This window comes from Phoxinus phoxinus (assembly GCF_949152265.1).
Source record: "Phoxinus phoxinus genome assembly, chromosome: 2".
In the NCBI taxonomy this organism is placed as follows: Eukaryota; Metazoa; Chordata; class Actinopteri; order Cypriniformes; family Leuciscidae; genus Phoxinus; species Phoxinus phoxinus.
In genome coordinates, this window is record NC_136877.1 from 44988421 (window position 1) to 45001479 (window position 13059).

Here is a 13059-nt window from a genome sequence, read left to right on the forward strand (position 1 = left end):
AATTTACTTATCAATCAAATACTGGGTAACAAAAAATGCTTTCCATTTCTTTCCTTTGTAACAGAATTGTAATGTTTGATTGTAATCATTGTGATAACGATATTTATGTAACAAAAAATATGTAAATCTTGACAAAAAGTAGACTTTTAGAATGTCTAAATATATATCCAAATGCAAAACCAAATAAAATTAAGAAATGATGTCTGAAAAACAACTTGGGAATCCAAAAGCCTCTCTATTTATTTATTTATTTATTTATTTATTTATTTATTTATTTATTTATATAAGGATCTATACAGGTACAATTCTCACTTTAAAATCCTTTATTCTTTTTTAAAGGCCTTTATTGAAAGGCATTTATTGAATATAAAGGCATTATAAAGGCATTTATTGAAAAATCATTAAAAAAAATAAATTATGGAGAAAATAGCTCATACAATTTTATAAATATTGCATAGCATCATAAAATCCCCTCAAAATTCCACATAATAATAAATATTATTGAACACAAATATTTTGCATTGATTTTCCTGTAGATATATAAAAAAAGTTACATTTCATTTTGTCACTTTTGAGCACAAAGGTACCAAGTGTGACCCACAAAGGAAGGGGCTCAGAGGGTTAAACAAAAATGTGTCTATTTTTAACTTCAGTCGCATACAAATATGAAAATTAGCATAAATGTTATGCTATTTGAAGTCATTAAATTGTCACAAGGGACACATTAGCAGTATGTAGATGCTTGTTTTATAGCAAGTTATGAGTAAAATCCTTTTTAGCTAAACCTATTTGTTTCGCTATGGGGTTGAGAATAAAAGGTGTCCACATCTGAAAAAACCTTTGGGAAAATATGAAAACAGCACCTAATGATGTTGGGAATTTAGAAATGTAATCATATGCAATAAAAAAAAATATTTCCAGAATATCTTGAATCTCTGGGTTGTGTGTGAGATCAGTCCGTAATGCCACGTCATCTGATGTCACTGCCGCACCTGCGCAGCCATCTTGTACTTCGAGCGAGGGGCAGATCGGAAGGAAGGAAGAAAGCAGAACAAAATAACAGTGTTTTGCGTTATATGGTCCGTAATGTCCGTCAAGTGACTGAATCAAACGAGAAGACAGTGTTGAGGTGTGATTGGAGGGGGTAAATCAGAGAAAGCGGCCCCGGTTTCTCGGTATTACAGACGTTACAAGTCATCCTCTTCTTCATCATTATTATCGCGTCTGCTCGCAGAGACAAGAGTCCGATCTCCTGCTGAACACAACGACAACGACACAAACACACCATGAATCCAGAATAGTGAGTATTTGACGCCTAGACGTGTGTTGCGGATGTCAGTGTTTGTATAATAATGAAGCTTTGTCTAGCCTACTGTGCTAACAACGTCCGGTGTTTTAACTGCGAATTCAGAGGACATTTACTCATTTAAAGCCCCTATTTAGAAAGTTTCCTAGTCTAAATGATGACATTGTTCATTATTAGAAGTCTTAAAATAAAAACGGTCGCTGTTTGGTGTTTATCGCACGTAATTTGTGCATTTGCCGTACTGCGTGACGTAGTTTTTGGTGTGGTGCGTTGCGACGGAGTGACGTCATTAGTTTGTAGTGAGCCTGAATTCAGCTGTCAAAATAAATCTTGCATATGAGCGCATGATTATTATGCACACGGTGTTTTGAAGCATACACGACTCGAGCTTGTCATTGTGAGGCATTCAAGAGTCATGTGTTTTTCTTTAGGCCTGTGAGTTGAAAGTCAGCGTTACAGCTGGAAGAAGAGGTCATGAAGAGGAGAAGCTTTAGTAGCATGTGGTCAACTTTGCTCTGTATAAATGAAGAAGTGTTATGATATGAATTGAAGTTAATTATGATTATTGCATGCATATACCCAAAACTAAGTTTATTGCTGGCTCTCCATATCCATCAGTATTATTTAAAATGCTAATTCACTGGCAACAAAGAACACAAACATGTTTCCAACACTCCCCTGTTTGCCATTGGTCAGTCACACAGATAGTCCCCGCCTCAAGCTCGTGCCATTGGCTGAGCCGATGTTGTTCTGTCAGACCCTGTCAGCAGGGTTCTCAAACACTTTCACTTCCTTTCTGTATTGTGAATGGCAAAGTTAATACACTTTACTATGTTCATTCCTGTTGCCTTATTTGTAAAAGTCTATATTTAAATTGTATTAGCCTATATCAAAATATATCTGGATCATCACTGGCATGACATTTGAAAACCCACTACTATCCAGTTTGTTTATATTGCCAGAGTGCTTGATTTAAAATTCAATAGTTAAAACGACAAAATAAATGCTTTTCTTGACTGAGATTAAGGTTTTTCTTATTGTTTGTAGCTTGTTTTGCTCTTGACATAGACTCAGTCAAGATTGCTTCAAGATTGCTTCACGTGATAAAACGTTTCTCAGCTCGTCTAATGTTAGTACTTGAACTCAGAAACCGTTGCGACAGACTGTCATCGCTGGGATTGGATTCTCTCAGCTGTATTTTGAGCTGGTGGCAGGGGATACTTTGTTTATGCTGATTTTATTTTGAACCTTCTTCACCATCAGTTCTGGGAAATGGCAGTCGATTTTGCAACTTGTCTTTTCAAACCAGTTAACACATTATAGCAATAGTAATAACACCTATTTATATATATCAGTTGAGAGCCAGATGCGGTGTGATATATGATTATTTCAATACTATGAGATGTAGTGTCGTTAATATTTTAACATAACAACAGGACTAACACCATTCCTAAAAGTCAGTTTACACACAGAACTCTTGACAATACAAACATATTTGCTGTTGGTCTTAGCGTGTGTGTGTGTGTGTGTGTGTGTGTGTGTGTGTGTGTGTGTGTGTGTGTGTGTGTGTGTGTGTGTGTGTGAGTGTGTGTGCGAGTTTGTGTGCAAGAAGAGAATTAGTCTAATGTTCACATGAGCTATATCAACCTGTTAGATCTGTCATGTGTAATTAGGCTGTCATCAGTAATGTAACTACTCTAGCTTTGTTGTCATTGATAATGAAAAGTTAAAGTATTATGAATTGTTTTCCATAATTGAAATGAAGCTGAAATAAAACATAACTATTAGATGAAAAAAAAAAAACGGAAATGTATATAACGTAAACAAAAATTAGCAATGTTTGAAACCAAATTAACTGAAAAAGTAAAAGTATTAATATTTGATGAAAAAAAGAGTAAATTTAAACGATGTAAGCAAATTAGAATTGAAACCGAATCATCTGAAATAAGTTGAAGTTCTCAAGTAACTAAACTGTAAATAAGTAGCCTAACTGAAATAAAACTAAAAAGAAATATATATAAAAATAAAAAAGCATAACAAAATTACAAAAACTGAAAATTATAAAAAAATAAAACCTAATTCAACATATCAACAAATATTATAACAGTAAAATAATGCCAAAAAATAATTATACAAATAATGCTAAAATAACACTAGTGATGCAATAAAACGTGACGTATTTTATACGTCAGTCAGAGCAGCGGCATGACCGGTATGAAGCGAGTCTGAGGGATAAACTTACCGTGTTTTCAATGGCAGCCGCTGTAATATAAAGCTCCTAGATCACCTACAATTTTCCACACCTCATGTTGTCTGGGATTTTTTTCTGTACTAAAATGTCTTGTAAAGATATTTAATCTGCAGAACAATCCAAAAACTCATGAAATAACCGTACAACCCACTGAAGAGATACGTCTATCCCTCACAAAGATGGCGCTGCTGTGAATAAGGCCAATAATGTGATAACTCATCTGACTGGTGAATGTCATAAGAAGGTTGAATTTGCTCTGAAACTGAAATTGTATATATTCCTGTTGATGTTTTTTAATAAAATGTTTTTATTGTGTTTCTCCATTTTAGCGACTACCTGTTCAAACTTCTCCTCATCGGTGACTCTGGAGTTGGAAAGTCGTGTCTTCTGTTGAGATTTGCTGTGAGTAAAGGCACAGATGGCTTGTTTTATCAGCTTTTGCTGCCAGACATCAATTAAAAGATCAACGGAAGTCATGCTATAGAATTGATTAAATGTATTTATAGTAGATTATTTATATCCACAAATGTAGATGCACACTGAACAGATTAGTTGTCATTCTCCTTTGTGTGTGTGTGTTTTGGTCCTGCAGGATGACACATACACCGAGAGCTACATCAGCACCATAGGCGTGGACTTCAAGATCCGCACCATTGAACTTGATGGCAAAACCATTAAGCTACAGATTGTAAGTCCATAAATTACACACCGAATAGTCATTTTTCACAAGTTCTGCAACAGCATGACAGTCACTAGTACATTATGATGACCTTGTTTCTTGGGACGATAGACAAATCTAGTAACTCCTCGTTACATTGTACATGTGAAAATGGCGCCAAATGCTTTAATAGAAACATGCATGTTTTGACATTACTATAAATGTTCTTCTTTTCTCTGTTATTTTCTTTCTCTCTCATAGTGGGACACTGCAGGGCAAGAACGATTTCGAACCATCACCTCCAGTTACTATCGAGGGGCTCACGGTATCATTGTGGTTTATGATGTCACGGATCAGGTGAGACATCATCAGATATTCTCCTTCCTCATTTGTCCCAAATTTAACAAAGCACACTTTGCAACAGAATCAATAATGAATTGCTGTCTATAGGTGTTGTGATACAAACCGTGATATTTAAAAAATGAAAATATCTCTATTGTGTTAATTAGGGGTGTCGCCATAGTAAAGTCACCTTTGTTTATATAGCGCTTTATACAACACACTGTTTCAGAGCAGCTTTACAGTGATAACAGGAAAATTATGCATTTCGGCTGTTGTTCATCTGAAGTCAGTTCAGTGTTGACTCAGTTTCGTTGTAAAGATCATAAAATTAGTTCATTTTGATCTATAAAGCATTTCTGTAAAAAAAATTATGTCCAGCTCTCATACAGCAGCGTCAGTACAGTCAGATCAATAATATTGTTGAATATTAACACCAACTTAGCAAGCCAGAGGCAATATACCGGTATTGGCGATAACCATAATATTTCGAATGAATAGTACACGTATAGTAATGTGGCACGTACATGATCAAGCGCCAGTGTCTGGTTGACTTCTCAACGTACAGTAGGTGTCGGTATTGCACCCTAAGGCTGGTTGCCACCTGTCATAAAACACAGTCACAGTGTGCAGCTGCTACTGCCACGTAAAAGCATGTCGTCGGATATGACAGATGAGACGCTTTATCCGCACTCCAAGAAAGTTATGACTCGCCAGTGTGGACGTTTTTTTGGTTCTGTGAAAATGTCTCATTAATCACCGTAGTATGCAGGACTTGCTGATCAACAGTGAGCGCAAAATGAGGCAATACCACCAAACTGTTCAGTTCACCCATCTCTGTTCTCTTGGCCACTGTACAGAGAGTAAGTTACCATTATTTTGCTAGTCCTGAAACAGGAAATGTTACATTAACCGTTAACTGCTGACGCCTTTCTGTGTTTTATTATGTTTACATCCCTCAGGACTTTTCGTGTGCTCATTCGGACAAATATTTTTAGAGAGCAGTTTTTTCTATTTTTATCCAAAATAGGGCGATGCGAGCATTATGGAGAGCTGAACTCTCACATGTAATTTATGTTTCATTCATACTCTACGCCGGATGATCTTTTTTAAAGATTTCTATAGATATCGCAATATATTATTGTGAATTATTTTGGCTGCGATAACAGTGTAGTGAAAAAATCTAATGTCGTGACAAATATAAAAATTGAAGTTTCAAGTCATAGATAGTTACCACATATTTCTGTAATACTGATGCTGTGCAAACTGTGCTGATGTCATCCTCAGAAAACTTCTTTTTCTTGATGACCTGCTTGTCAAATTTGTGTTAATACAGCAGTGTTAGTTTAGTATAATTTATGTACTTTTAAAATAGGCTACTTGTTAATATTTTGAATTAGCTTTTTTTCTGTTTTCTTTTTATTCTTAAAGTTTTAGTATTTTTTATGTGCTTTTGTCATTTTTATTAGTTTATTTATATATATATATATATATATATATATATATATATATATATATGTGTGTGTGTGTGTGTGTGTGTGTGTGTGTGTGACATCTGTAAAAAAAATTAGTACCTTAACATAAACTTATTATGTTAAAGTTAGTTAGTTAACAATAACAACATTGCTTTATCATCACATACCTTTCGGTATCGACCTTTTGGTTGAAATTGAAAATAATTTTCTGTGTCCTGCTCTCTCTAAAGGAATCGTATAACAATGTGAAACAGTGGCTACAGGAAATAGACCGCTACGCAAGCGAGAATGTCAACAAGCTTCTGGTGGGGAACAAATGTGATCTCACCACCAAGAAAGTAGTGGACTACACAACAGCCAAGGTACTAATGCGTGGAAATAGACATGTTTAATCTGTGTTAGTGGCTAGTTTAAATCACTGTTCCCTTTTTTTTATTAAAACTAGTGGACTTTACAAGCCCAATTGCTTCCCATTTTTGTGACATCCTCATTCAAGTTTCCATGGATTCCTGACTGAACTGAGTCTAAGGAAGAAGTGGATTAAAGCTCTCGAAAAAGAAACCGTATCCCTTGTCCACTTTGGAGCGGGCTGTGATGGAGTGTTGTTCAGTTGGTCGATGTACGTCAGAAAAAGTTATTTTGGGTAAATTTACCAGGGATGCAGTCAGGGTGCTATTTGTGAAAAAAAACAGAGGGGGGGATTTTTTGATGCAGTCAGGCTAATCCTGATTTTCATGCTAACGGTTGGAGATTTGAATAAACCCCCAAGGTCTTGCACCATTTGTTTTTTTTACGAACGATATGTCAAATTGTGGGGCTTGTTCTCAGTGCTCTGATTTATGCCTTGACCTGGTAGCAGATAAAAACAGGCCAAAAAACCCCATAGCCTTGGACTGAAAGTGGGAACCACACTTGTTTAGAGACCAGAATATCATGAAGACTTGGCAGTGAGCCCGTTTTGGCTTTGGCCAGTAACCATCTAGCATCCAACCAGAAAACCCTTGCAACAGCGTGGTAATGCATGAACAGCCAATCAGAACATTTTAGCATCAGCATAGCAACACCCTCGCAACCACTTACAACACTTTATGATGGGAAATTATGAACAGGCATAATCTACAAACATTTTCTTCAGAACAAAAACTTTATCCACAGTCTTGAATACAGTCGATAAAGCTGTTTGACAATTTACTCTTTCTCCAACGTTGACAGAATTTTCCGGAAATCACTGTTATGCGGTAGGGGGCGTCGTTGCGCATCTTCTGAAAGAGTACAAAATCTTTGGATAAAAAAAAAAAAGCGAAGAAGCAATAAAGCATTGCTGACGCGTGCATGTAAGCTAAATCGATCATCAAACATTCAATGGCATATAAATCAAAATGCCTAATGTTACTGAATGAAATGTCGCATGAAAACTTTGTGGAAATGATCAGAAATGCTGGCTCTGGCTGGCGACTTCTTTTAAACAACGCTAGCGCTAGTCCTCGTGAAATCAAAATCAATTTTTTTTTTACTTTTAGTATGAATGTTAGCCTACTACATTTACATTTAGTCATTTAGCAGACTTACAACTGAGGACTAAACCAAGCGAGTCATCGTGAAGAGGCAAAAACAACGCAAGAAGTGCTCAAAATACAAGTTCAGTCATTGCTCAGAGTAGCATAAGCCAGGCAAGGGAGAATTAAAGAAAAGGGAAGTCATTTTTTTTTAATGCCTACTGTTATCTATAAGCGTAAAAAAAATGACAAAATTTCCATTTAGAAGATATAAGCTTTTTAAACTTAGTCTCTCCCTTTATCTGATTTTAAAGACATCACTCTGCACTTCAGCTTCTTATCAGATTTTCTGTCCAATCAAATGATCTAGATTCTGTCTGAAGCTCCGCCCCTACATTATAAATAGATGCTGAAGCTGCTGCTGAAATCGGTCACTTGTTCACACATTTACTATTTTCTACATGGTGAATGGCACATAGTGCACTATGTAGTGGACAGGGAACAATTCAGACAGTGTAAATATGCGAGTGAAGTCTGGTTTCGGGTTTGTGTCATGCAAACCACCACAGAGCACGCACGCGGTCTGTTCCGGACAGACTCATCATCAGAAACAGCAGTGACGAGTAGAAGAGACAACATCGTGCACTGCACCAACATGCATTGATTATGATCACTGTTGTGCTAGTAACAGTTTCATATTACATCTAAAAGGGGAATCTATTAAACTGTGGCTTTCATAAGCTGTCAAATGTGGTTTTGCCGAGCTCAACGGCTCTCACCAAGCTGTGATATAAATTAAATGCTATTGGCTGTTTTAAAAAGAGGAGGAGGTGCTCTATGTCCCACCCTGACTTCCTGTTTCAGTGTAAGTATCAACACTGAATAAAGCTACGCGTTTCAAGGCAATTCAGTGGGCCTTTAAGGCCTGTTCACACTAAGAACAATAACTATAAAGCTAACGATAACTGTATTAGTGTCCAACGCACATTACCGTTCTGTTTATTTATGTGGTCTGCCACTTTAAATGCTCGAACTCTTCAAAGCAGGATGGAATCTGATTGGCTACCACTATTTTTATCATTCATCAGCTGGAAAAAAGTAATTGTGAAAGTGATTCCAACGATATTGTTCCTCTGTGTCGTTATCATTATAGTTGTGGTGTGGACTCTGCTATTCTCTTACATTTAGATCTATTTTTAAAATGTATTTTAATTGTTATAGTTAACATCCTTGGGATGAATGGGCCTTATAAAATGGCAAAATATGAATGGCAAAATAAAAAAAGCGTTCTGAAGTGTCTCACTCTGTTTTTTTTTTACCTTCCAGGAATTTGCCGACTCTTTAGCAATCCCCTTCCTTGAGACGAGCGCTAAGAATGCCACAAATGTGGAGCAGGCCTTCATGACCATGGCTGCCGAGATCAAGAAGCGCATGGGCCCTGGAGCCACAACTGGAGGAGACAAGCCCAACCTGAAGATCGAGAGCACTCCTGTGCGGCAGTCTGGCGGCGGCTGCTGTTGAATAGCCTGAGCATGCACACACACACACACACACATCCATCCCTTTCCCCCTCCAACACATTTTCTCACACACACACCAAAAAAAACAGCATTCTCACGGGAGGAACCACTGCATTAAGAGCCAACGTCTAACAGCCTTATGGCTTCATTTATAACATCATAGTCTTCTTGTTTTTATTATCCTTTCCCCTTTTGTAAGACACCTCACCCCTTTTTCCTCCCTGTGCACATGAATAACCCCGCCCACATCCACAGTCCCGCCCCCTGTACTGGAAGTGGAGCTTCGGTACAGTCACGTGTCCATGTATAGATGTCTATAATGAGAGCAGATCTAGGGGCGATTCTCAAATCCTCCTTTTAAACGACTAGCGGGGGTTACGTTAAGAAAGTTAACCTATCTCTAGTATTTCTAAATCTCTCACACATTGTCACTTGAATGAGGTTTTGTGGGCGAAAGCATGGCTTCTGAGGCTGAATCGACAGGAAGTCAACCGCATACAAAGTCGGCAATATTCTCTACTTGTTCTCATCCTACTAGTATATTATTGTTATTATGGTGATTTTTAAGACTGATTTGTTTGTTTGTTTTTTCCTTTAGGTTTTTGTTTTTCTAATGAAGGCTTGTACAAAGGCTTACTGCTGTCAATGACATTGTTGGTTGGGGAACGATACGGATAGAGTTGGGTTTTTTGCTCATAATCAGGATTACCGGGGGTCTAGGCTTTAGGTTGGTCGATGAAAGCTACTGTTCCCTCTATTACCTCAACGGCCTCTGCTACTTCTTTTGAGTGTTCGGCCATCACAGGTTCAAAACGAACGAACGAACGCCATCTTGACTCGCGTCGAGGTCGTTTCCTCCTGTGGTCAGCAGTTTTGTGGCTTTGGTTTGAAACCTCAGTGTGTGATTTTACCATCCCATTGAGCCAGACTTCGATTAAAGCCAATCCGTAGTCCTCGCTGCTGCCAAAAGTGGTCCATCATGCATTGCGCGTGCTTTGCGTTTATTTACATACGGTAAATATATTTGCATATTTGTAAATGGCCTTAATTTCGCCACCAATGAAAGCGTGATAGTTCCATGGATCCGGTTCAGTGTGCTGTGTGTTTGTGTGGGAGTATTGGGTATTACATCTATGAGTATTGGGATTGACTGGTCCAGTGTTGGAGACCGGATATGACCTCCCATGTTCTTTAATGAAAAATATTTGTTCACGTAGATTATAGCTTTCCAATCTACCTACTGATGGACCTTTCTCAAAATAAGGGTGTCGTTCAGATGTTGCCTTTGGCGATCCAAGAGGTTCATACGGATCCTACATGGCAACCTAAAGCATGGTTCGATCTCTTCTCTGCAAATGATTGGCCCGATGACTGTTTTTGATCTGGCCGTTTTATCATGTACAACGTGGATCTAGAAAATGTAGATAGTTTGTGAACTTCACTAGTATTAGTGCGTCACTCGGTCTTACTTAGGATAGTCTTGCCATCGTGACATTCGATCACTTTCACTCACTGAGCCAGTGTAATGGTTTTCACAGCACTAACGTCTGCCAATGCTAACACAACCGCACATTCTCATCACTAATGTTGTGTGGTGGGTTTACTTGTACTATTTTGTAAGTGAACTGGTATCGCCGGGTTGGAGGGAGCAGTAGCAGGGATATGGGTGCGCGTGCAATGGCTGGGAAGGAGGGACGGGCAAGGGGCAACTGCAGAAACTGCGTTTGGGAACATTCCTTTGATTTTTTAAAAAGGGTCCGTTGTGGATCCTGCGTTACATCTGTGTGAAAATAAGCAGTATATGAAAGTCTCATTTAAACCCTGCGCTCATTCACACTAAACAAGTGCTTTTTTTGGATGCATTCTGTTTTCTCAGATGGATTGCTGTCTTTTTGATCTATGAATTTAGTTTTGTGGTAATGTGTCGGGTTAGAGGAATGATTAAGGGTATGGGGTTGGGGTTGGGTTGGGTTTGGGGGGGGGGGGGGGGGTTGGGGGGTCGTTGCTTATGAATGTGCGTTTTCATTTTTACATTTTTACCCATGTCACATTTGCACACCTCATTTATTTGAATTAAGACACGGCGATGGTAAAATGGCAAGCAGCTCTTTAGTAGTTTCCCTGTCTAATATACACGCTCTTTCTCTATCCCCCCCTTTTGCTTGCTCATCCCGGTGCTGTTTCATTGCTGGGTTTGATCTCGTTTTCTCTTCTCTGTACATATTATAAATATATATAATAAAATGATCAACATGAGACTTAAAGATGACTTCTCCTGCTTGCTTTTCTGTTGTGCGGAGAGTAATATTGTGTGGGTGGCGAGGTGAGCATCACTTCCTGTGCTCGTTGGAAATGTGATGACTGATCATTTTGAAAAGTTGAATCTCATAAAAGCCTGTCAAGAACATGAACGAGACATGTTTCACCCCAGAATCACAAAATATTCATGTCGATGTTAATTATACAAATGATTTTGTCTGGGCTGGATGATTCACATCACTGAATTACAGTATAATGTAGAATGTAATGGAGACCATTATTTAGAATAATGAGAATTACAGACAAAACTCAACATTAAAACATCTGGAGGCATTATAGTAATGAGAATTGGGGGAGGAAATGTGGATAGTTGTCATGAAAGTAATGTCAGAATGTAAAAGAAATCTATTAACATTTTTTCTTTTTCACAAAATATCTAATATATATATCTATGAAATGTGTGTGTATATATTAAAATATCTATTAAATGTGTTTGCATAATGCATATATATATATATATATATATTATTATGTGCATAAAATGCATTAAAAAATATACACACACATTATATATGTGCATAAAATGCATTCAAAAATACACTCACACATATATGTGCATAAAATGCATTAAAAAATACACACACATATATGTGCATAAAATGCATTAAAAAATACACACATTATATATGTGCATAAAATGCATTAAAAATACACACATATATATATTATATATAGGCTCTATATATTATATGTGCATAAAATGCATTAAAAATACACACACACACATATATATATTAAGTTTTAGTAATCAGCGGTTTTGTGATTTCTATTATTTTTTTAATGTTTCTAAATAGCTTTAATTATTATTAAATTATTATTAGTTTTTCATTTAATATTTATTTTATTTCAGCTTCATTTCAATTGTCAAAAACAATTTGGTAACATTTTATTTGACTTTGTCCTTGTTACATGCCCTTACTGTAGTAATAACCGTTAATTATGCATAATTACATGCAACTAACCCTAAACCAAACCCTCATTTTATAGTAAGTACATGTTAATTAATATCACTTGGTTCTTAGTTACACTGTAACAAAGACACCTTAAAATAAAGTGTATCCAGCTATTTCAACGGCGAGTTTGCATGTTTTCCTTTGCAAGCGTGGGTTTCCTCCGGATGCTTCAGTTTCTCTCACAATCCAAAAACATGGAATAAACTGTTGGTGAACTGGAAAAATACTGTGAATGTGTGAATGCGGCAGCTCTCCTGCGACTCTACGGAGGATAAGCGGTGTGGAGAACGGAGAGATGAATTGATTAATGTACTAGTTAACAATAACAACACTGTTCCAGACAGACTTGCAGTATGACTGTACATCGTAAACGGAAACCATTTGATGTCATGTTTGATTTAGTGATGGATTTACTATATCTTGTGTGCTAGTTTTCGTCTGTACACAGACACATTTGGAGGGAGGCGTGTGCATGTGTAAAAGGGGTGAGCAAATGACCTTGAGTTATTTATAGCCAGTTAGAGTAGCTGCAGTCAGTATGCAGGATTGTACCGTTCTGCTCAGACTCCCCAGAGAGAGAGAGAGAGAGAGAGAGAGAGAGAGAGAGGGAGGGAGGGGAGAGGGGGGTAAGAGCGAATGCAGCATCTCTCTCTAATTTCTCAGTGTGCCAGCTCATCAGAATCCCTAAGTGAGACCCTGAAAAATGTAAAGAGATCTGAGCATTCCTGTATAGTTCATGCAC

At 37.4% G+C, this 13059-nt stretch overlaps 1 protein-coding gene across 1 annotated transcript; it reads left to right on the top strand.

The window, feature by feature from the left end:
- Positions 1 to 937: 937 nt before the first annotated feature.
- On the top strand, positions 938 to 11301 carry rab1ba (zRAB1B, member RAS oncogene family a). Its single transcript, XM_079593009.1, has 6 exons — positions 938 to 1300; positions 3887 to 3959; positions 4150 to 4245; positions 4477 to 4572; positions 6260 to 6391; positions 8852 to 11301. The coding sequence occupies exons 1-6, from the start codon at positions 1287 to 1289 to the stop codon at positions 9044 to 9046; spliced, it is 606 nt and encodes a 201-aa protein (XP_079449135.1). The 5' UTR covers positions 938 to 1286; the 3' UTR covers positions 9047 to 11301.
- The last annotated feature ends 1758 nt before the right edge of the window (positions 11302 to 13059 follow it).